This window comes from Saccostrea cucullata, unplaced genomic scaffold (genome assembly GCF_032062105.1).
Source record: "Saccostrea cucullata isolate Sc308-1 unplaced genomic scaffold, CSIRO_AGI_Scuc_v1 ctg7494, whole genome shotgun sequence".
NCBI lineage: Eukaryota > Metazoa > Mollusca > Bivalvia > Ostreida > Ostreidae > Saccostrea > Saccostrea cuccullata.
Genome location: NW_026937067.1, coordinates 35,923 through 57,413, shown reverse-complemented (window position 1 = coordinate 57,413; position 21,491 = coordinate 35,923). Strand labels below are relative to the sequence as shown.

The window sequence follows — 21,491 nt, the reverse complement described above, 5'->3', positions numbered from 1 at the left end:
CTTTCGTTTCCACACGATATCTCTGGAACCATTTGAGCTATTGCAATGAAATTTTACATAACAACTCCCTGTGGCCTAATGAAGACCCCTATTGATTTTGAGGTCAAAAGGTCAAAGTTCAAGGTCGTAAATTTATACATTCTGTCTGTGTGTAACACTATCATTTCCGGGCGATATTTCAAGAAGATTTTGAGCTTATGCAATGTAATTTTATACCAAAACTCCCTAGGACGTCTCTCGCCCCTCTCAAAGTGCCCCGCCCCGTTTGTTTTATTAGTATTTATAGTATTACTTGTCGCTATTTTCAGCGCAGGGGCATGAGGAGAGTTATTGCGTATAAAACAGGTTCTCAGCGGACTTTATGTTCTTATTACATCTATTAGAACTGTTTAATAAAGGCTAAATAAATCAAACACCATGGATTGTGTAAAATTTTGAGAATGCCGAACATGAAAACATGAATATATACATGTATGTGACTTCAGTTCTGCATATATACTTCGCACCTTGTGAAGCGACACCGTGGTGTAGTGGTTATGTCTCTCGCTTCAAATGGGAGACGTACCGGGATCGATACTCGGTCGATTCTTTCTTCTTTTTTTTTTTTAAATACTTTTTTTTTTAACTAGATGATAGTATTCAGCATGTGAAATGAAAAATTTATGAGGTTATAAAATCATCATTACAGTGTGATAAATATTCCATATAAAAAAAATCTTCTATACACATAATAAAGAATAAGCAATCAAATCTTTATATGCATATTGACATACATGTATTTTATTTGCTTCAGTATACATGTATACATTTAATAATTCTACAAATTCAGTCAGGGGGATCCGACTTTTTCCCTAAGCGGGGGACACGAATTCTCTGAATTAGCTTGTTGCGTATAAAACAGGTTCTTGGGGGACTTTGTGTTCTTATTACATCTATTAGAACTGTTTAATAAAGGCTAAATAAATCAAACACCGTGGATTGTGTAAAATTTTGAGAATACCGAACATGAATATATACATGTATGTGACTTCTGTTTCGCATATACTTAATGACATGTAAATCGATGACGTGGTCTAGTGGTATGTCTCTTGCTTCATATGCGAAAGGTTCCAGGATCGAATCTCGGTCGATCTTTTTTTTTTTTAAAATACTTTTCTTTCTTTTTTTTTTTACTAAATGATAGTATTCAACATGTGAAATGAAAAATTTATGAGGTTATAAAATCATCATTACAGTGTGATATATATTCCATATAAAAAGAATCTTCCATACACATAATAAAGAATAAGCAATCAAATCTTTATATGCATTTTGACATACATGTATTTTATTTGCTTCAGTATACATGTATACATTTAATAATTCTACAAATTCAGTCAGGGGGATCCGACTTTTTCCCTAAGCGGGGGACACGAATTCTCTGAATTAGCTTGTTTAAAAGATAAACTTGTATGTCTTTTAGACCACAAGGGCGGATTCAGGGGGGTTTGGGGGGGGGGGGGTCTGGAAAACCCCCCCGCTCATTGAATTTTTTTTTTTTTACACGTGTCATTTTATCATTTTGTTGCATTGAGAAGACTCTAATAAACATGAACCCTTTGTTTGTACAACTGTGAAATCAATTAGTACGTAACAGGGAATCACTTTCCACTTGAACGCACACAATACACAGGTAATCAACTGAGAGAGTCAGTGCCTCAGAGATCGGGTAGTCCGTGCATCTAGTATCACAGTACAATGTAGTCATGTACCAACAACTGAAAACTGCATATATATATATATATATATATATATATATATATATATATATATATATATATATATATATATATATATATATATATATATATACGGTGCTGCTCAGTAATATTCCTTTGCTGATAAAATGCATGTTTTAACGAATAAACTATTATGCACGTGTTTTTTTTTTTTACCGTTTTAAAAATTAAATTAATATAATTTTTTTTTTACAAAACCAGGTTGGCTTAGCAAACCCCTCTAGTTTTGACAGATTCTCCTGTTTATGTAATTTTTTCTTCAGTTTGAAATTTCATTAATTGTACACGTGTGTTTATTTTCCAAATCATATTAACAGTATATACTCAAGTAAGTTGAAAAGCACAAGAATTCTGAAAAGAATTCAGTTTTTTTTTTTTAATTTTTTTTTAGTGTTTAAAAATTTTGCACATCATAGTTGTATTTTGGAAGTCAGCTCGACATAGGACTAAATTAATTGTATTGTGCATTTAAAGTGAAGACAACTTGAAGTCAACTGCTTGCATTCCTAAAATTGTCAGATTTAACAATTTTATTAAAAAATTGTGATGATCAGTCTTTAAAACAGCTACAAAAAGTACCCCCAAAATGCTGGGAAATGCACCAAAATGCTCGACATAGGACTAAATTAATTGTATTGTGCATTTAAAGTGAAGACAACTTGAAGTCAACTGCTTGCATTCCTAAAATTGTCAGATTTAACAATTTTATTAAAAAATTGTGATGATCAGTCTTTAAAACAGCTACAAAAAGTACCCCCAAAATGCTGGAAAATGCTGGAAAATGCACCATTTAGAACCATTTAAAACAAAATTTTCTCGTGGGAGGCACGAACCCCCACCTATGGGAGGGGGACACCCCCTCCCATGCCCTCCCCCTTCCGCCACTGGACCACTGTGTTATTACTTAAGTATATTTCGTTACACCCGATTGCACACTCGAAACTCCTGCCCGACATGTAGTACTCCTTTCGTGGTCTTAGATATTTGCGTTTATTTTCTTGTTTTTATGTGCATTTTCTGTTTGTAGATAATGTATTGACCTGTATTTTCCATGATACTTTTGTCCTGTTTTGGAAAAAATACGTAAATTTCATCGAGATTGAGTAGCACGCTTTGTATGATGAAAATGGCGCTTTAGTCTTATTTAAAGTAATTAAAAAAGCCCTCTAGTGGATGTTAATTCCGGAATGTTGCAATATGTAGATGTGCATTTTTTCAGGAAATTCCGATTCCGTAATTTTTCTGAGAATTTTGGCACTTTTCAACCCAAATTTTGGCCATACCTTGAATATAGAGATAAACAGTTTGTCAGTGCAACTCAGGACTGTTAAACCGCTGCACAGAATATTGTCAAACTTTTCAGATACTTAGTACATAGTGTGTTGATGTGCATATTACCAGGAAATTCCGATTACTTCATTTTCCTGGGATTTTCCGCACATGTAGCTATACATGTTTTCTATAGCATATAATTATTATATCTTCAAAATGGGGGGAGGGGGTTTCCCTCCTCGTTATGTTTCCTACAACCATAAAAAAGAAAACTACAAGTAATATGGGCTAATAATCTATGTAGAATAAAATCATATCAAAGATTTATTTCGAGTTGAACTTTTTTGATTATTAACAGAATAATTTCTCTCTGGACACAGAATTATGTTGATCGCACTGAATTCAACTTTTCTAAGTTCTTCATATAATAGTAAATTTTTCTCACGTCAGACACGCTTTCTAAGAAAGCTAATACTTGTCTAGTTATTCATAATAAAATAATTCCTTAACGAATTGACTTCTGATTTGTGTACGAGTTAACTTCTTCTGTACGACTCGGTTTGTGAACGAGTTAACTGGAGACCCCAGTAAGAGGTTGCAAATGATAATTTAAAGCGTTTTTAATATGTCTCTGCTTTAACGTAATAGCGATAATCTTTCTTTTTACACCTGATGTAAACATTGTAATGTGATAAGCAGGACACGAGGCTACATTTTTGAGGAGATCGAATAGAAAAATCATGGCAGCAGTTATATCTGGTACTGTCCTGGCTTCCTTGTTCTTTGACCATGCCGACATAAAGGGAGAACTGGTATGTTTTATGAATTTTTACAAATCCAGCGAAATTTTTTGATTAAGTTATAGATTTATAGCTTAAAATAGCCTTATTGAAATATTCAGAAGGGCTTGTTATTGGCCAAATACATTTCGTATTGCGATTGGCCTAGTATTTGCCTAACAGCTGTACAGTCATTTTGCCAGTATTAACGAATCGGTTTCTAGTTACGTCTTAAAAACAACCCACATCTTTGAATTTCAAAATTTTCTTTGTTGTTGTTTAAATTTTTTTTCTAAACTTTATAAATAAGTGGTACTAAAATTTCCAGAATTTTATTGATAAAGGTTCACAGCTGTCCGAAACAACACCTATTTTCCCAGTTTCGAATCGATTTTTTAGTGTCGAATCAGGTCCTTTATTGATGCTGACTTGATAAATGAAACCAATTGTTGATTGGTTGATAGAAATTATTGTAGACATACACCTTCAAGAAAATTCTACATAAACTACTGTATATATCAGAGACCAACCTAGACCCCAAATTTAGGGAGACTTCACTTCTCCCTCAGAGAAATTTAGGGAGAAGTTTTGAAATTTAGGGAGACTTCTTGGCGCACGTGACGCCCACTGATCATTATAAAACTTTTTAAAAATGAAACTATCTTCGTTTATAACTTAAAATACATTTCAATAATTTTTTTGTATTGACATCCTAGGAAAAATAATTTTAAAAAGAGAAAATAATTCATAATCTGAATTTTTTTTCCAATTACAAGGTATATCTAGCAAAAAAAAAAAAATCCAATGACAATGTAAATTAAGTTTTTTTTTTTTTCATTTCCTGCATAATATGCACAATTAACTTTTAAATTCTATCACATTTTAAATTTTCAGCCTCATTGCATAGTCATAATTTTGTTATTTTCTCTTCAAAATTTGTTTACAATATTTAATTTTTTTTCTGAAAAAAGTTATGATGTACTACGTAAGCATGCTGATTGAACTCTGTAATTCAGATATGTAATTTCTTAGACGTTCAATAACTCCACAATTTAAAAGTAAAAATATGTCTGTATTCACAGCATGAATTAATTATTTAGCAATAAAAAGATCTAAAATCATTTTCAACATCTTTGGCATGACATCGATAGTTGACCAGCTGTTTTGTGCATAACTTGTAACTATGGACTTTTTCATACCTGGAAGCGTAAAATCTAGAGGAGTTCGGACAGAGTATTCGATGCATTGGTCATCGGTAGCGAAACAGGTGCAAGTGTCCTGCTGTTTCGTTTATTTCAGCAGTAATAAAACAAGATTTATAACTGACTGACGATTCTACCATGTTTCTTAATAGATTTTTTTATGATTCTCAATTCAGGAATTGCAAATGTTAAGGTGACTTAAACTTCACTTTCATGATAAATTACGGCGAAGTTTGGAGCCCAAAAGCGATTATTTTGCCTCAGTGGTCCCCTAGGTTGGTCCTTGTATATGCATTAATTGTTGATTCATATGATTAGGTGATCTTGAGTCGGACACGATCTAGAGTCGGACGATTTTGACGCTATTTTTAACAGACTTCCGATAATGAATCCACCCTCTGTCGAGATTGACAGAATCAAGCAATTCTTAATCTATTAAGAGTTGTCTTTCTTCATCGAAAGACAATGTTGCAGTGTTTATGATATTTGACTTTAGGAAGCACTAATCACCAGGGATTTCGAAGACCCGCTCAGCAATATTTTGATAAATCAAACACTTGGAACTTATCATATCATGAAAAAGAATTTAATTTGAAAGTTAAAATTAGGCATAAACTATGCAGTAAACATTGTAAATACACAATTATATATTGTTTTATGAAATATTTCATTCTTTTTCCAAGAAATTAAGTTCGGGTGCAGTGACTCATTTTGATCTTGAGTCGGACAGTAAATTTTAGCTATTCGATGCTAAGTCGGACACTATCAGAATTTATATGAAACTTACCACATATATAATTGCTTGAGAAATTTTATGAATTAAGCCAAATGTTTGAATTCTCCTGTTAAAGATAACCCTAAAATTCCTTCTTTTAAAGAAATATTTAAAATTAATTAAATTGATTTAATTCAGAAAGGAATAGGGGTGAGGCTATGATGGAAGATTTATAAAGCATATTGTTGTATTGGAAATTGTATATCCCAACATGCGGGGTGTATACTATGTTGTGCGTGGGGTGTACAGAGTTGGCGAAAGAGGTAAAAAATCTGTCTGACACAGTGTCGTAGAGATTGTTAAAAAAATCACAAAAATTACAGGACATGCTAAAAATTTGCCAGACCAAATGTAAAATCAACAAAATGTAAAGCTAAAATCGATATGTGATTGGCAGAACTCTCGCGGTGGAGGTAGAAAATGTTTTTGGATGAGGACATTGTGCTAACCAGTGAACACAATGCAGAATGGATCATTCAGTGGAGTTCATATAGACAAATAAGAAATTTTCTTGCTTATTATTCCCTGAATCACCGCAATAAATCTTGTAGAGGAGCTAGTCCTCAGATGATACATTTTTTACGATATTTTTCTTTAAGCTCATTTAATTTTTATTGGTAGTAAGTTAGATAACTGAGATGTACTAGCCATACTACTACGTGTTGCAATACTTGGTGTAAAACTCTTACAGATTCAATTTCACAAAGTTTTGAAAAAAAATAATGCATTATTTCATTTCTTTAATTATACTTTACTATTGATTATACTGAAATATCTACCGGACACTGTGTCCAGCATGGTTCTTGAAACTATCAGACTCAAGCGAAATTTACCGGAGATCGCCGATGGGCCGGTGTCTTTCGCCAACTCTGGGTGTATGCTTTGAGAGATACGAGAGAAAGGGGGTCAATGTAAGTTCTTCTCAAGAACCACTGGGCCAATTTTAACCAAACTTGGTACAAAGCATCCTTAGGTGAAGGGGAATTTAAATTGTTGAAATATAGGGCCAGGCCCCTTTCCAAGGGGAGATAATCAAGAAAATACAAAAATAGGGTGGGGTCATATAAAAATCTTCTTCTTAAGAACCACTGGGCCAGAAAAGCTGAAATTTATGTGGAAGCATCCTGGGGTAGTGCAGATTCTACAGCGATTTTTTCCACTCATTGGGAAAGAGTCCGGTACCGGTTCAATTGGGAAAATAGCATCGAAGAAAAACAAAGAAGAATTTTCTTTTATTTATGTAAATGCAACGTATTTTGCGTTTATTTCAACTTAATTACCCATGATTACCTATTACTGCTAGTTTTAAAGAAAAAACAACAAATACTTATTGTTTTTTATATCAACGTCCCTTATTTTCACATTTTCATGCTTTCAATTTGTCAAAATGTATGACACTACGCTGTCTAACCACTCAGGTCCCGCCAAATTACTACTTTCTCTACTTTCGATTTAAGCGGAAGTGAAACAATTAGTCAACTTGTACAATGTTTCATTTAACAAGAAATACGATGTCGTCGTAATCTTTTGCCTCACAGTTGAATTGGGAATTTTTAGTCACAGAATTGGGAAAAATTATCAATTTTTGGCATTGGGAACGGTGCCGTTTATCGGTACAAGTTATATAAAGAAAAAAAACGCTGTTCTAAATTGTACAAATCATGACCCCCGGGTGTAGGGCGGGGCCACAATAGGGAATCCAAGTTTTACATAGAAATATATAGGAACAATCTTTAAAAATTTTCTTCTCAAGAACCAGTGGGCAAAGAATGCTGAAACTTATGTGGAAACATCTTTGGGGTAGTGTAGATTCTAAATTGTACAAATCATGACCCCCGGGGGTAGGGCGGGGCCACAATAGGGAATCCAAGTTTTACATAGAAATATTTAGGAACAATCTTTGAAAATCTTCTTCTCAAGAACCAGTGTGCCAGAAAAGCTGAAACTTATGTGGAAGCATCCTAAGGTAGTGTAGATTCTAAGTTGTAACAATCATCACCCCTGGGGTTAGGGCGAAGCCACAATAGGGAATCCAAGTTTTACATAGAAATATATAGGAACAATCTTTAAAAATCTTCTTCTCAAGAACCAGTGAGCCAGGAATGCTGAAACTTATGTTGAGGCATCCTAGGGTTGTGTAGATTTTAAATTATAAAAATCATGACCCCCGGGGGTAGGGCGGGGCCACAATAGGGAATCCAAGTTTTACATAGAAATATATAGGAACAATCTTTAAAAATCTTCTTCTCAAGAACCAGTGGGCCAGAAAAGCTGAAACTTATATGGAAGAATCCTGGGGTAGTTAAGATTCTAAATTGTTAAAATCATGACCCCCTTGGGTTAGGGTGGGGCCTCAAGAGGGAATCCAAGTTTTATATAGATATATATTGGAAAAAATCTTCTTCTCAAGCACAAGTGGGCCAGGAAAGCTGAAACCTATGTCAAAGCATCCTGGGGTAGTGTAGATTTTAAATTATTAAATTCAAGATGGGGGTCCGGAGGGGTTGGGGTTGGGGTAGGTACCACAATATATGTAAGAAGAGGGGAAATCTGAGAAAGAACTGTATCACTGAAGTTACTCAGGTGAGCAATGTGGCCCAGGGGCCTCTTGTTGTATTTACCTAACTACTTGTAAGATTTTTATGCCCCCCTTCGAAGAAGGGAGGGCATATTGCTTTGCTGCTGTCTGTCGGTCGGTCGGTCTGTCGGTCCACTTAGTTTCCGTTCATTTTCTTCGCAACCGTTGTACATACTGATATGAAATTTGGTATACAGATATATCACATGAATATCTAGGTCAAGTTCTGTTATGGGTACGATCGCACCATTTTTGTCAGAGTTATGCCCCCTGAACTTAGAAAAATTTCAATTATTTGCAGTTTCCGTTCATTTTCTTCGCAACCATTGTACATACTGAAATGAAATTTGGTATACAGATATATCACATGAATATCTAGGTCGACTTCTGTTTTGGGTACAATCGCACCAATTTTGACAGAGTTATGCCCCCTGAACTTAGAAAAATTTCAATTATTTGCAGTTTCCATTCATTTCCTTTGCAACCGTTGCACATACTGAAATGAAATTTAGCGAGCTGCATACAGATTTATCAGAGGAATATCTAGTTCAAGTTTTATTTTGGGTACCATTGCACCATTTTTGATTGAGTTATGCCCCTTGGACATAGAAAAATTCCAATTATTTGAAGTTCTGTTCATTTTCTTCACAACCGTTGCACATACTGAGATCACATTTAGTGTACAGATTTATCAGATGAATATCTAGATTAAATTAAGTTTCGGGTACCATTGCACCATTTTTGACAGAGTTATGCCCCCTGTGACTAAGAAAAAAATTTCAATTATTTGCAGTTTCCTTACATTTTCTGGAGATGGAACAGTATACAATCAATCAATCAATCTTTGCAGAGGTTGCACATACTAAAATGAAATTTGGTATACAGATTTATCAGATGACTATCTTGGTCAAGTTCTGTTTTGGGTACATGTACAATCACACCATTTTTGACAGAGCTATGCCCTTTTGGACTTGGAAAAATTCCAATTTGGGGGGAGGGGGGCATAAGTGTTTTACAAACATCTCTTGTTTAAACCTGTCGCTATGTTTTTCTAGAATATTTAAATAAAAAAAATATTCGATACTGGCAAATATTTTTTACTGGTAAAACAGCTGTATAACAGATTGGGACCACTTGCCCAAATGGGATATAATTAGGGATGTCAACGAATAGTTGACTATTTGACTATTAGTGGAAAGCACAGACGATCGAATAATGAAAGGACATTTGAATATAAAGGACGCGATTAAAAGATGGAATTCTCATCTCAAATTTTAAAAGCGATCTTTGTCAAACCATGTAGTATACATCCTCAGATGAATAATAAGAGTTCAAGCACATGCAGTCACAGTATATAAATAATTTTTCGTAACAAAATCTGTTGACTTTGTAAGTACAAATGGAAAATACAGTAATTATACCCCAGCTCCGAAGGAGAGGGGGGTATACTGTTTTACCCTTGTGTGTCTGTCCGTCTGTCTGTCTAGCTGTCTGTCCGTCTGTCTGTGCAATCGTGTCCGGTCCATATCTTTCTTACAGAGGGACATTAGAATCTACTACTCCACACTTAGATTGCTCATGACCTAAGGGTGTGTCATGACCTTGACCCAAGGTCATTTGGGGAAGTTCAAGGTCACTGGAAGAAAAATTTAATAATTCATGTCCGGTCCATATCTTTCTTATTGATAAACTTGGAAGGTTCTCATTTCACACAAAGATTGCCCATGACCCAAGGGTGTGTCATGACCTTGACTGAAGGTCATTTGGGAAAGTTCAAGGTCACTGGAAGAAAATTTTCAAAAATCATGTTTGATACATATCTTTTATGGATAAACTTGGTAGGTTCTCATTTCACACAAAGATTGCCCATGACCCAAGGATGTGTCATGACCTTGACCCAAGGTCATTTTGGAAAGTTCGAGGTCACTGGAAGAAAGCTTTCATAATTACTGTCCGGTCCATATCTTTCTTATGGATAAACTTGGTAGGTTTTTATTTCACACAAAGATTGCCCATAACCCAAGGGTGTGTCATGTCCTTGACCCAGTGTCATTTGGGGAAGTTCAAGGTCACTGGAAGAAAAATATCATAATTTGTGTCCAGTCCATATCTTTCTTATGGAAAAACTTGGTAGATTCTCATTTCACACAAAGATTGCACATGACCCAGGGGTGTGTTATGACCTTGACCCAAGGTCATTTGGGGAAGTTCAAGGTCACTGGAAGAAAATTTTCATAATTCAAGTCAGATCCATATCTTTCTTATGGATGAATTTGGTAGGTTCTCATTTCTCTGAAAGATTGCCCATGACCCAAGGGTGTGTCAAGACCTTGACCCAAAGTTATTTGGGGAAGTTCAAGGTCACTGGAATAAAAATTTCATAATTCGTGTTTGATACATATCTTCATTATGGAAAAACTTACTTCTGAAAAACCCAGCGGGGGGTGTTTTGTCCCGTTTGGACAGTTCTAGTTTTTTAGCTCTACTGGTCAGAGACCAGAAGAGTTTATGCGATAGTAATGTGTCCGGCGTCCGTCCGTCTGTCTAGCTGTCCGTCTGTCTGTAAACAATTTTTCAAACTACTCCTCCTACAATTTTAGATTGATTTCAATATTACTTGGCACACAAGTAGACTACACTAAAATACATAGAATAGTGCATCGGTTTTTGATTTCGATGAACGGTGTTGCCATGGTTACTAAAAATAGAATTTTCTGTGAAATTCCTTAAGAACGCTACTCCTTCTAAAGTTTTTGTCTGATTTCAATATAACTTGGCACACAAGTAGACTACACTAAGATACATAGAATAGTGCATCGATTTTTGATTTCAATGAACAGTGTTGCCATGGTTACTAAAAATAGAATTTTCTGTGAAATTCCTTTAAAACGCTACTCCTTCTACAGTTTTGGTCTGATTTCAATATAACTTGGCACACAAGTAGACTACACTAAGATACATAGAATAGTGCATCGGTTTTTGATTTCGATGAATGGTGTTGCCGTGGTTACTAAAAATAGAATTTTCTGTTAAATTCCTTAAAAACGCTACTCCTTCTACAGTTTTTGTCTGATTTCAGTATAACTTGGTACACAAGTAGACTACACTAAGATACATAGAATAGTGCATCGGTTTTTGATTTCGATGAACGGTGTTGCCATGGTTACTAAAAATAGAATTTTCTGTGAAATTCCTTTAAAACACTACTCCTTCTACAGTTTTGGTCTGATTTCAATATAACTTGGCACACAAGTAGACTACACTAAGATACATAGAATAGTGCATTGGTTTTTGATTTCGATGAACGGTGTTGCTATGGTTACTAAAAATAGAATTTTCTGTGAAATTCCTTAAAAACGCTACTCCTTCTACAGTTTTTGTCTGATTTCAGTATAACTTGGTACACAAGTAGACAACACTAAGATACATAGAATAGTCCTTCGGTTTTTGATTTCGATGAACGGTATTGCCATGGTTACTAAAAATAGAATTTTTCTGCGAAATTCCTTTTAAATGCTACTCCTCCTTCAGTTTTTATTTTATTTCAATATAACTTGGCACACAAATAGACTACACTAAGATACATAGAATAGTGCATCGGTTTTTGATTTCGGTGAATGGTGGTGCCATGGTTACTAAAAATAGAATTCTCTGTGAAATTCCTTTAAAACACTATAACTCCTTCTACAGTTTTGGTCTGATTTCAAAATAAGTTGGCACACAAGTAGACTACACAAAGATACATAAAATAGTGCAATGGTTTTTGATAAGTACAAACCAGTAGAGCTACAGTCTCGACAGAGACTTCTGGTTTTATTTCCTCCTCCTACGGGACATTTTCATTCTGATGTTCGTAAACCTAAAAATAAAAAAATGCTGGCTTAATTCTGTTTCCAAACCAATTTCTTTTTCACTATTTGTCAGTTTATGGTATAATGTACACATTTTTCAATTTTCATTAGGTAAAATTTGAAGCCATTGTTTACAATTTTCGTTATGTTTCCCTACTTTCGGTTTAAAAAAAAAACGAACTTCATAGATCCAGAGTTTGTTGATAAATTTTTAAATTTACTAACTTCATCTCCTAATAACACTTTATCCCCCCCTTGTTTAATCTAAGTTATATTGTTTCAAGCAATTTTGAAACCCTTTATTGCTCCAGGCTAGTTACCTAGTCAGCTGTGTTCGTTCAAGCGAGATGTGATTTCCTACATGTAGGTTTCAATTTTCACACCTCTGCTGAATTAAATACACAATGGGAGTGAATAAACAAAGGAGCTAACCAGGACTACACAATTTTTGTACATGGTACATCTAAAAAAAATCATTTTCGCCACTCATGAATTTCTTTTCGCCACTTTTGAAAAAAAAATCGCAATTGGTGACAATGGCGAATCACAGCTCGAGCCCTGTGTGGGGGGAAATTGTTGTTACAATAATGATTGCTATTTATATTTATGGTAAATGTTAACTAGGTTGAATGACATATTTTATGTCTTAAGTTAAGCTACAATTAATTTTTTTTTAAAAAATGGAATCAGCTAATTGATCAAACCATGCAGATTTTGGAGAAAAAAAAAATCATCTGGAAGTTATTTGAATGGATCAGTCGTTTTTTAAGGCCTGATCGTCGGACACGGGTTTAGAAATGGGGATGTCAGATAGATTTTTCCCTGGGTGAAATTTACATTGAAAAAAAACCAACTTGCAATAATTTGCGAGTTACGAATTTTTTAACTCGCAATTTGGATATTCTAACTCACATTTTGCGAGTTATATATAGTGAATTTCGTACCCTGAAGCAAGTTTATATCCCTAAGATGTTAACTGTGACAATTGTAAATTTGTAAACAATTTATAAAGGTTAATGTTAAATACCTCCTCTCCTGGAATAACAACTAGATTGACACCCTTATCGGTTTGAGTCTCTGTAACTCAGCAACAGCCTCATGCAGCTACCTCCTCCCCAACAGGACTCTCATCTAATACTTCTTCATCAACGTGAACTTGCAGCTGCTATACCTTCAGCAGCAAGGAGCTCATCTGCCACAATCTTTTAAAAAAAAAAAGGGTCAACCATCCTTTCATTATGTTCAACAAGTTTCCAAATAAAACAAGTGAATTTAGAGAATTTGTGTCCCATGTTTGGGGAAATAAGAAAAAAAAAACATACGCAGTTTGGAAGGGGGGGATTTCCCCCTGACTGAATTTTTAAAATTATTAAGTGTGCTCAAAAATTGTGAATTTCATAGTCCCTGCCCCCCTGGGGCCTGACGGATGGGGCCAAAACCACTAAAATTGCTGCAATCTGTAAAAATCTTCTTTACTCTCTGACATCAAGCAGTCAAACTGTTGGCATGATTGTAATCAGCATTGAGTCCCCTTATAAAATTTTGAAATTCATGGCCTTGGGGTCAGGGGTTCTAGTGCTAGGGAGGGGCTATATAGATGACAGTCCCTAAAACATTCTACTTTCCCACCTGAACAGTGAACGAAAGCTGAACGGACGGTGAACGAACACAGAGCGAACGGTGAGTGAACGATGTGCAAACGCTGAACGCAATTTGGTGAACGATGTGTGAACGGTGAGTGAACGCAGAATGTGAATGAAGCAAGAACGCGAGCGCAAAGTGAACGGTGAACGCAAGATGAACGATTTATTCAGAATGTCTGATCTTTTCTTTGCATTGAAATTATATTCAAAATTCAGGTGGTAAAATATAAATAAATAGTAGATAAATAAATAATAAAAACAATTTTTTTCTGCACATATGTTTTAAATTGATATTTTAATAACACAATTTTAATTTCTGTAAAACGTGTATTTGTTATTGAACACGTGTAGTATAAATGTAAAATTAATCTACTTATATAGTAAATAGGCTTATTCTTTTAATACCCCCATCTTAAGATGGAATGTATTATGTGATAGGCTTCTTGTCCGTCCGTCCAGCTGTTTGCTGTCCGACTGTCTAGCTGTCTGTCTGTCTGTCTGTCTGTAAATAATTTATCAAAATGCTACTCCTCCTACAGTTTTGGTCTGATTTCAGTATAACTTGGCACACAAGTAGACTACACTAAGATACCTTAATTCATGCATCAGTTTTGGAATTTGATGAACTATGTTGCCATGGTTACTAAAGATAGAATTTTTAGCTCACCTGAGCCGAAGGCTCAAGTGAGCTTTTCTGATCACATTGTGTCCGTCGTCCGTCCGTCCGTCTGTCCGTCCATAAACTGTTCACATTTTCGACTTCTTCTCAAGAACCACTGGGCCAGTTTTGAGCAAACTTGGTACAAAGCATCCTTGGGTGAAGGGGAATTTAAATTGTTAAAATGAAGGGCAAAATCCCTTAACAAGGGGAGATAATCAAGAAAAGACAAAAATAGGGTGGGTTTATTAAAAAATCTTCTTCTCAAGAACCACTGGGCCAGAAAAGCTGAAACTTATGTGGAAGCACCCTGAGGTAGTGTAGATTCTAAATTGTTCAAATCATGACCCCCGGGGTAGGGCGGGGCCACAATGGGGAATCCAAGTTTTACATAGAAATATATAGGAAAAAACTTTAAAAATCTTCTTCTCAAGAACCACTGGGCCAGAAAAGCTGAAACTTATGTGGAAGCATCCTAGGGTAGTGTAGATTCTAAATTGTACAAATCATGACCCCCGGGGGTTGGGCGGGGCCACAATGGGGAATCCAAGTTTTACATAGAAATATATAGGAAAAATCTTCTTCTTAATAACCAGTGGGCCAGAAAAGCTGAAGCTTATGTGGAAGCATCCTGGGGTAGTGTAGATTCTAAATTGTACAAATCATGACACCCGGGGGTAGGGCGGGGCCACAATGGGGAATCCAAGTTTTACATAGAAGTATATAGGAAAAATCTTCTTCTTAATAACCACTGGGCCAGAAAAGCTGAAGCTTATGTGGAAGCATCCTGGTATAATGTAGATTCTAAATTGTTCAAATCATGACCTGAGGGGGGGGGGTAGGGGGGGGCCACAATGGGGAATCAAAGTTTTACATAGAAATATATTGGACAATCTTTGTTAAGCTGAAGCTTATGTGGAAGCATCCTGGGGTAGTGTAGATTTCAAATTGTCTAAATTATGATCAGTGGGGTAGGGTGGGGTCACAATATGTATTACAAGGGGGAAATCTAGTAAAGAACAGAATGTTCAAAGCTTCTCAGGTGAGCGATGTGGCCCATGGGCCTCTTGTTTGTGAAATTCCTTTAAAATGCTACCCTTCTGCAGTTTTGGTCTGATTTCAATATGACTTGGCGCACAAGAAGACTACACTAAGATACATAATTTTATTCATTGCTGCCTGTTGCAAAGTTTCAAATCCAAGTGCTACTTTTCCTTTGTTATATGTACAGACCAGTAGAGCTACAGTCTCATCAGAGACTTCTGGTTGCTTTTACCTGGCTAATTGCTCAGGTGAGTAATGTGGCCCCTTGGCCTCTTGTTCTTAAATTTGGAATATCTGGTAAAACAAAAAATCGTGTATTATTGTTTTGGTTTAATAAAACAGTTATGGAATGGGAACTTGGGAAATAGCAAATCTATGGTTTCCCTATGCAGAAAACTATTTCCCTCGCCTGCAAAAGCTGCCCTTGGGAAATTCTTTCCTCCCTCAGTTTCCTCCCAATTTGCTATTTCCCTCGTACCCATTCCATAACAGTTAACTGTATACTATAATCAATGACAAACACATCATAGTTTATCGACATATTAATCTTGTGAGGATCCACACTCTTTTTCATGGACTTGTAACATTTTGCGGTAATTTCTCTGTTTTTGTCAATGGAAATTTACAGTTTAACTGCATGGATATAACCATAAATAAAAAAATTATACAGTCTCTCCTTAGCATGGAATGTAAGACCACATTTTTAAAGTAATCTAGGGATATACTTGGCAGAATTATTCCTAGAGCATTTATATCAGCTGCCATTTTTTCACTGTCTTTGTCCTAGTCTTTTTCATTGCTATGACGTATCTATGGTGGGCAAAGCTAATACTGCGGCTGTGGAACTTTGTATTTTACACAGTAAAAGAACAGCATGTTTAAAGCTTTTAAGGTGAGCGATGTGTCCCATGGGCCTCTTGTTGAAAAAGAGAGCTGGGATAGAGAGAGAGATGTGAACAGTGATGCTGATTGATAGTCCCGGCTCCTATCAATATTGATTAACTGTAATAAAAAATTTCACAGCTTTGTAATTTTGTTCAGTGATGTGTAGCACTAATACATGCACCCCTATTACAGCACGTGCTGTTAATCATGCCCGACAGGACCTGGTGATTAAACTAACACAGGTGTCAACACCATTTTGTACACAGTGTATCATTCCCTTTATCTGGGAAACTTTGGCAGTCTTATTTTCTATCAGAATGGTTTATTTACCCTCTCTCTGTATTATAACAGTCCAAAGAATATTTTTACAACACTCTTCATTATGGGAAGGCAAATCTCGAGTTATACTGCACTTCTGATATTTGTAACACTGTCATGACTGTGAAAGGATATCATTTTGATATTCTTTCACACTGTAACAGAATATCATTTTTAGGTCACCTGAGTAAACTCAGGTGACCTATTGCTATCCGTTTTCGTCCGTCGTCATCCGTCGTCCGTCGTTCGTCGTCCGTCGTGTGTTAACATTTGAACATTTTCAGCTTCTTCTCTGCAACCACTGAACCAATTTCAACCAAATTTGGCACAAAGCATCTATGGGTGAAGGGGAACAAAAATTGTGAATTTCATGATCCCTGCCCCCCTGGGGCTTGAGGGGTGGGACCAAAACCACTCAAATTAATGCAATCTTTAAAAATCTTCTTCTTTACTCCTGGACATCAAGCAGTCAAACTGTTTGCATGATTGTATTCAGGATTGAGTCCTTTACGAAAATTGTGAAATTCATGGCCCTGGGGTCAGGGGTTCTAGTGCTAGGGCGGGGCTAAATAAGTATATAGTGAAAATGCATTATTTCTTTTTAAATCTTTTTCTCTACTCCTGGGTATTAAATAAACCAACTAAGTACATAGTTATGATGAGCAAGAGTGCCTCTACCAAAATTGTGAATTTTATGGCCCCAGGGTCAGGGGTTCTGGTGCTAGGGCAGGGCTCTATTGATTATATATAGTGAAAATACATGATTTCTTTGAAAATCTTCTTCTCTGCCCCTGGGTATTAAATAAACTAACTAAGTGCATAGTTATGATGAGCATGAGTGCCTCTACCAAAATTGTGAATTTTATGGCCCCAGGGTCAGGGGTTCTGTCATTAGGGCGGGGCTCTATTGATTATATAGTGAAAATACATGATTTCTTTGAAAATCTTCTTCTCTGCCCCTGGGTATTAAATATACTAACTAAGTGCATAGTTATGATGAGCATGAGTGCCTCTACCAAAATTGTGAATTTTATGGCCCCAGGGTCAAGGGTTCTGGTGTTAAGGGGAGGGGCTCTATTGATTATATAGTGAAAATACATGAATTCTTTGAAAATCTACTCTGCTCCTAGGTATTAAATAAACCAACTAAGTGCATAGTTATGATGAGCAAGAGTGCCTCAACCAAAATTGTGAATTTTATGGCTCAAGGGTTCTGGTGTTAGGGCGGGGCTCTATAGATTATATATAGTAAAAATACATGAATTCTTTGAAAATCTTCTTCTCTGCTCCTAGGTATTAAATAAACTAACTAAGTGCATAGTTATGATGAGCAAGAGTGCTTTTACCAAAATTGTGAATTTTATGGTCCCAGGGTCAGGGTTTCTGGTGTTAGGGCAGGGCTCTATTGATTATATATTGAAAATACATGAATTCTTTGAAAATCTTCTTCTCTGCTCCTAGGAATTAAATAAACTAAGTACATAGTTATGATGAGCAAGAATGCCTCTTTTAAAATTGTGAATTTTATGGCCCCAGGGTCAGGGGTTCTGGTGTTAGGGGGGCGGGGCTCAATTGATTATATAATGAAAATACATTAAATCTTTGAAATTTTTTTTGTATCTGGGTATAAAGCAGATGAACTACCTTTATAGTTATGATGAGCAAGGGCCCTAATCTTGCAGAATTGTGAATTTCAAAGCCCCAGGGTCAGGGGTGGGGTGGGGGCTCTACTTATATACTGTTTGAAATCTGCTCTTTTGTATTTATAAAACATTTATTTTTTGATATTAAGGATGCCTTTTTGAAATTTGTGCAATGTGTGGACCTAGGGTCAGGGGTTTATGTCACAGTGTTAGGGGCACTACTGGTTAGTTGGAATGCATTTTTGTTCCCCTACCCTGCATATGGGTATTCAGTAACCAAGCTAAGCAACTGCTAAGTGTATTGTTATGATGATCAATGGTGCCTCTTTCAAAATTGTGAATGTCATATAGCATCTGGCTTAAAACATGAATCAAATTCAATAACTGGAAAATTGTTGCATAATGCTCAGGTGACCTATAAGGCCCGTGGGCCTCTTGTTAGCTCTTCTGAGCCAAAGGCTCAAAGAGCTAATGCTATGGCCATTTGTGCGGTGTGCGTTAACTTTTTAGAATATGGGCCATAACTCAAGAACCCCTTGGCCAATCAGTGTCAAATTTGTCACAGGATATTATTGGCCCAAGGGCTACCCTTTATACTAAAATAAGGGTTGGGACCCTAAAACAATGGGGAGATAATCAGGAAAAGAAAACCAAAAGTACTGGTTGCTAAAAAATCTTCTTCTCCAGAACCACCCGGCAGATTTTCACCAAACTTACATACAAGGATCAGGATATGTTGAAGATTAAAAATTGTTCAAGGCATGACCCTCGGGCAAAGGGCGTAGTCTCAAGGTCACTTCAAAGTTGACCTAAATTTACAAATAATAAAAACGTTTATATGTTGCTTACTATTAGGACTAGGATCATCAAATCTTGTAAGTTGATGCAACTCAGGACTTCACATCATGTTAACTCAAAAGTAGGTCACAGTGACCTACTTTTCAAATTTTGTGGGCATTTGTTTTCAAGTTGATTTGAAGGCATATTTCGGGCACTTTAAGACCTATGATCATCAAACTTTGTCAGTTGATGCATCTTGGATCCTTGAACAACGTCAGCTTAAAAGTAGGTCACCGTGACCTACTTTTTGAACTTTATGACCAATTCTTTTTAAAACATTTAATCCAATTATTTCAGACACTGAGAGGTTTAGAATCATCAAATCTTGTAAATTGATGCATCTTGGGACCTTAAAACATATTTATGAAAAAGTAGCTCACTGTGAACTACTTTTACAATTTTGCAGGCATTTGTTTTCGAATTGTTTAAAAGGCATATTTTGATTACCTTCAGACCTAGGATCATCAAACTTGGTCAGCAGATGCATCTTGTGACTTTAAAAAATGTCGACCAAAATATAGGTCACGATGACCTAGTTTCAACATTTCATGGCTATATTTTAGTATCTTAGGTATTTATTGGCTTAGAATCATCAAACTTTGTGAGTTGATGCATTTTTGGTTTTCAGAGAGTGACGACCAAAAAGTAGGTCACGGTGACCTACTTTTGACATTTTATGGCTTTATTGAAGTTTCTATGGTACTTATTGGCTTATAATCATCAAACTTTGTAAGTTGATGCATCTTGGGTTTTCGGAGAATGATGTCCAAAAAGTAGGTCACTGTGACCTACTTTCGACATTTTATGGCTATATTTTAGTATTTTAGGTATTTATTGGCTTAGAATCATCAAACTTTGTCAGTTGATGCGTCTTAGGTTTTCGGAGAGTGATGACCAAAACGTAGGTCACAGTGACCTACTTTTGACATTTTATGACTTTATTTAAGTATCTATGGTACTAACTGGTTTAGAATCACTAAACTTTGTTTGTTGATGCATCTTTGGTTTTTAGAGAATGTCGATCAAAAAGTAGGTCATGGTGACCTACTTTTGAATACTCTCAGGTACTTTTTTGCTTAGAATCATCAAACTTTGTCAGTTGATGTATCTTGGGTTTTCAAAGAATGTAGACAAAGAAGTAGGTCACAGTGACCTACTTTTAAATATCTCAAATACTTATTGGCTTAAAATCTTCAATCTTTGTTTATTAATGCATCTTGAGTCCTTAGAAAACTTCAATCTTAATATAGGTCACTGTGATGTACTTATGGTTTTTTAGCTCACCTGAGCCAAAGGCTCAAGTGAGCTTTTCTGATCACATTTTGTCCGTCGTCCGTCCATCTGTCTGTCTGTCCGTCCGTCTGTCTGTCCGCAGGGGTGTGCAATTAGCATCGCCCGACGCCCGGGGCTACCACTTTTTGGGGTCGGGCTATTGATTTTCTGCATGGAGGTAGCCCGTCGGGCTAGTCAAAATTATAACTACACACGCAATACATGAAAAGCACAACCTGTATTTTCACTCTTTTTTGCTATCATATTCCCAACCAGTGAAATTTTTTCTGACAACATGCTTCTACTCTCAATAAATCTCCATAATCTTATTTGTTTTGCAGCACTACCTGACTTATTTACTTCCAAAAACGATCGTTTTTTCCTAATCCGCATTTCCTCTGTTCTTTCGTTTATGGTAAATACATGCAGATATCTCATTAAATTATATACGATCACTCAATCAACTGAAAGATAAGTGTTTTATGACTCGCATAAAATATATTTATAGTGTATTTAATGATTTAAGATGAAAACAAAATGAATTAAATTTCATTCTAAATGAGCTTGTGCAATGTTCAGAAAAAGGGAAGATAGTTTATTTAAATTCATTTTAATCTTCTTTCATTATAATTTATACATGATTTAATTTCATAGTGAGAATTAAATTTTAATTTCAAAAGGAATGACCTCAGTACCCTGACTTTTTCAATAATTAATTTCTTTCCAACAAATAGTTTTTTCTTTTAATTTTTGCACCTATATTTGGGCTAGTAACTTTTCACTTGGGGCTAGTAACTTTATAGCTGCCACTAGCCCCTGGGCAAGTAATTGATTTTTCTAATTGCACACCCCTGCTGTCCGTCTGTAAACTTTTCACATTTTCGACTTCTTCTCAAGAACCACTGGGCCAATTTTGACCAAACTTGGTACAAAGCATCCTTGGGTCAAGGGGA

At 35.8% G+C, this 21,491-nt stretch overlaps 1 protein-coding gene across 1 annotated transcript in view; it reads left to right on the top strand.

Annotated features, from left to right (window-relative positions):
- Positions 1-3,658: 3,658 nt before the first annotated feature.
- Positions 3,659-21,491, top strand: part of LOC134247173 (BRCA1-A complex subunit Abraxas 1-like) — a 41,933-nt gene continuing 24,100 nt past the window's right edge. Inside the window, exon 1 of the mRNA XM_062729512.1 lies at positions 3,659-3,862. Within this exon, the coding sequence (XP_062585496.1) occupies positions 3,791-3,862 (72 nt within the window). The 5' untranslated portion in view covers positions 3,659-3,790. The remainder of the gene's footprint in view (positions 3,863-21,491) is intronic.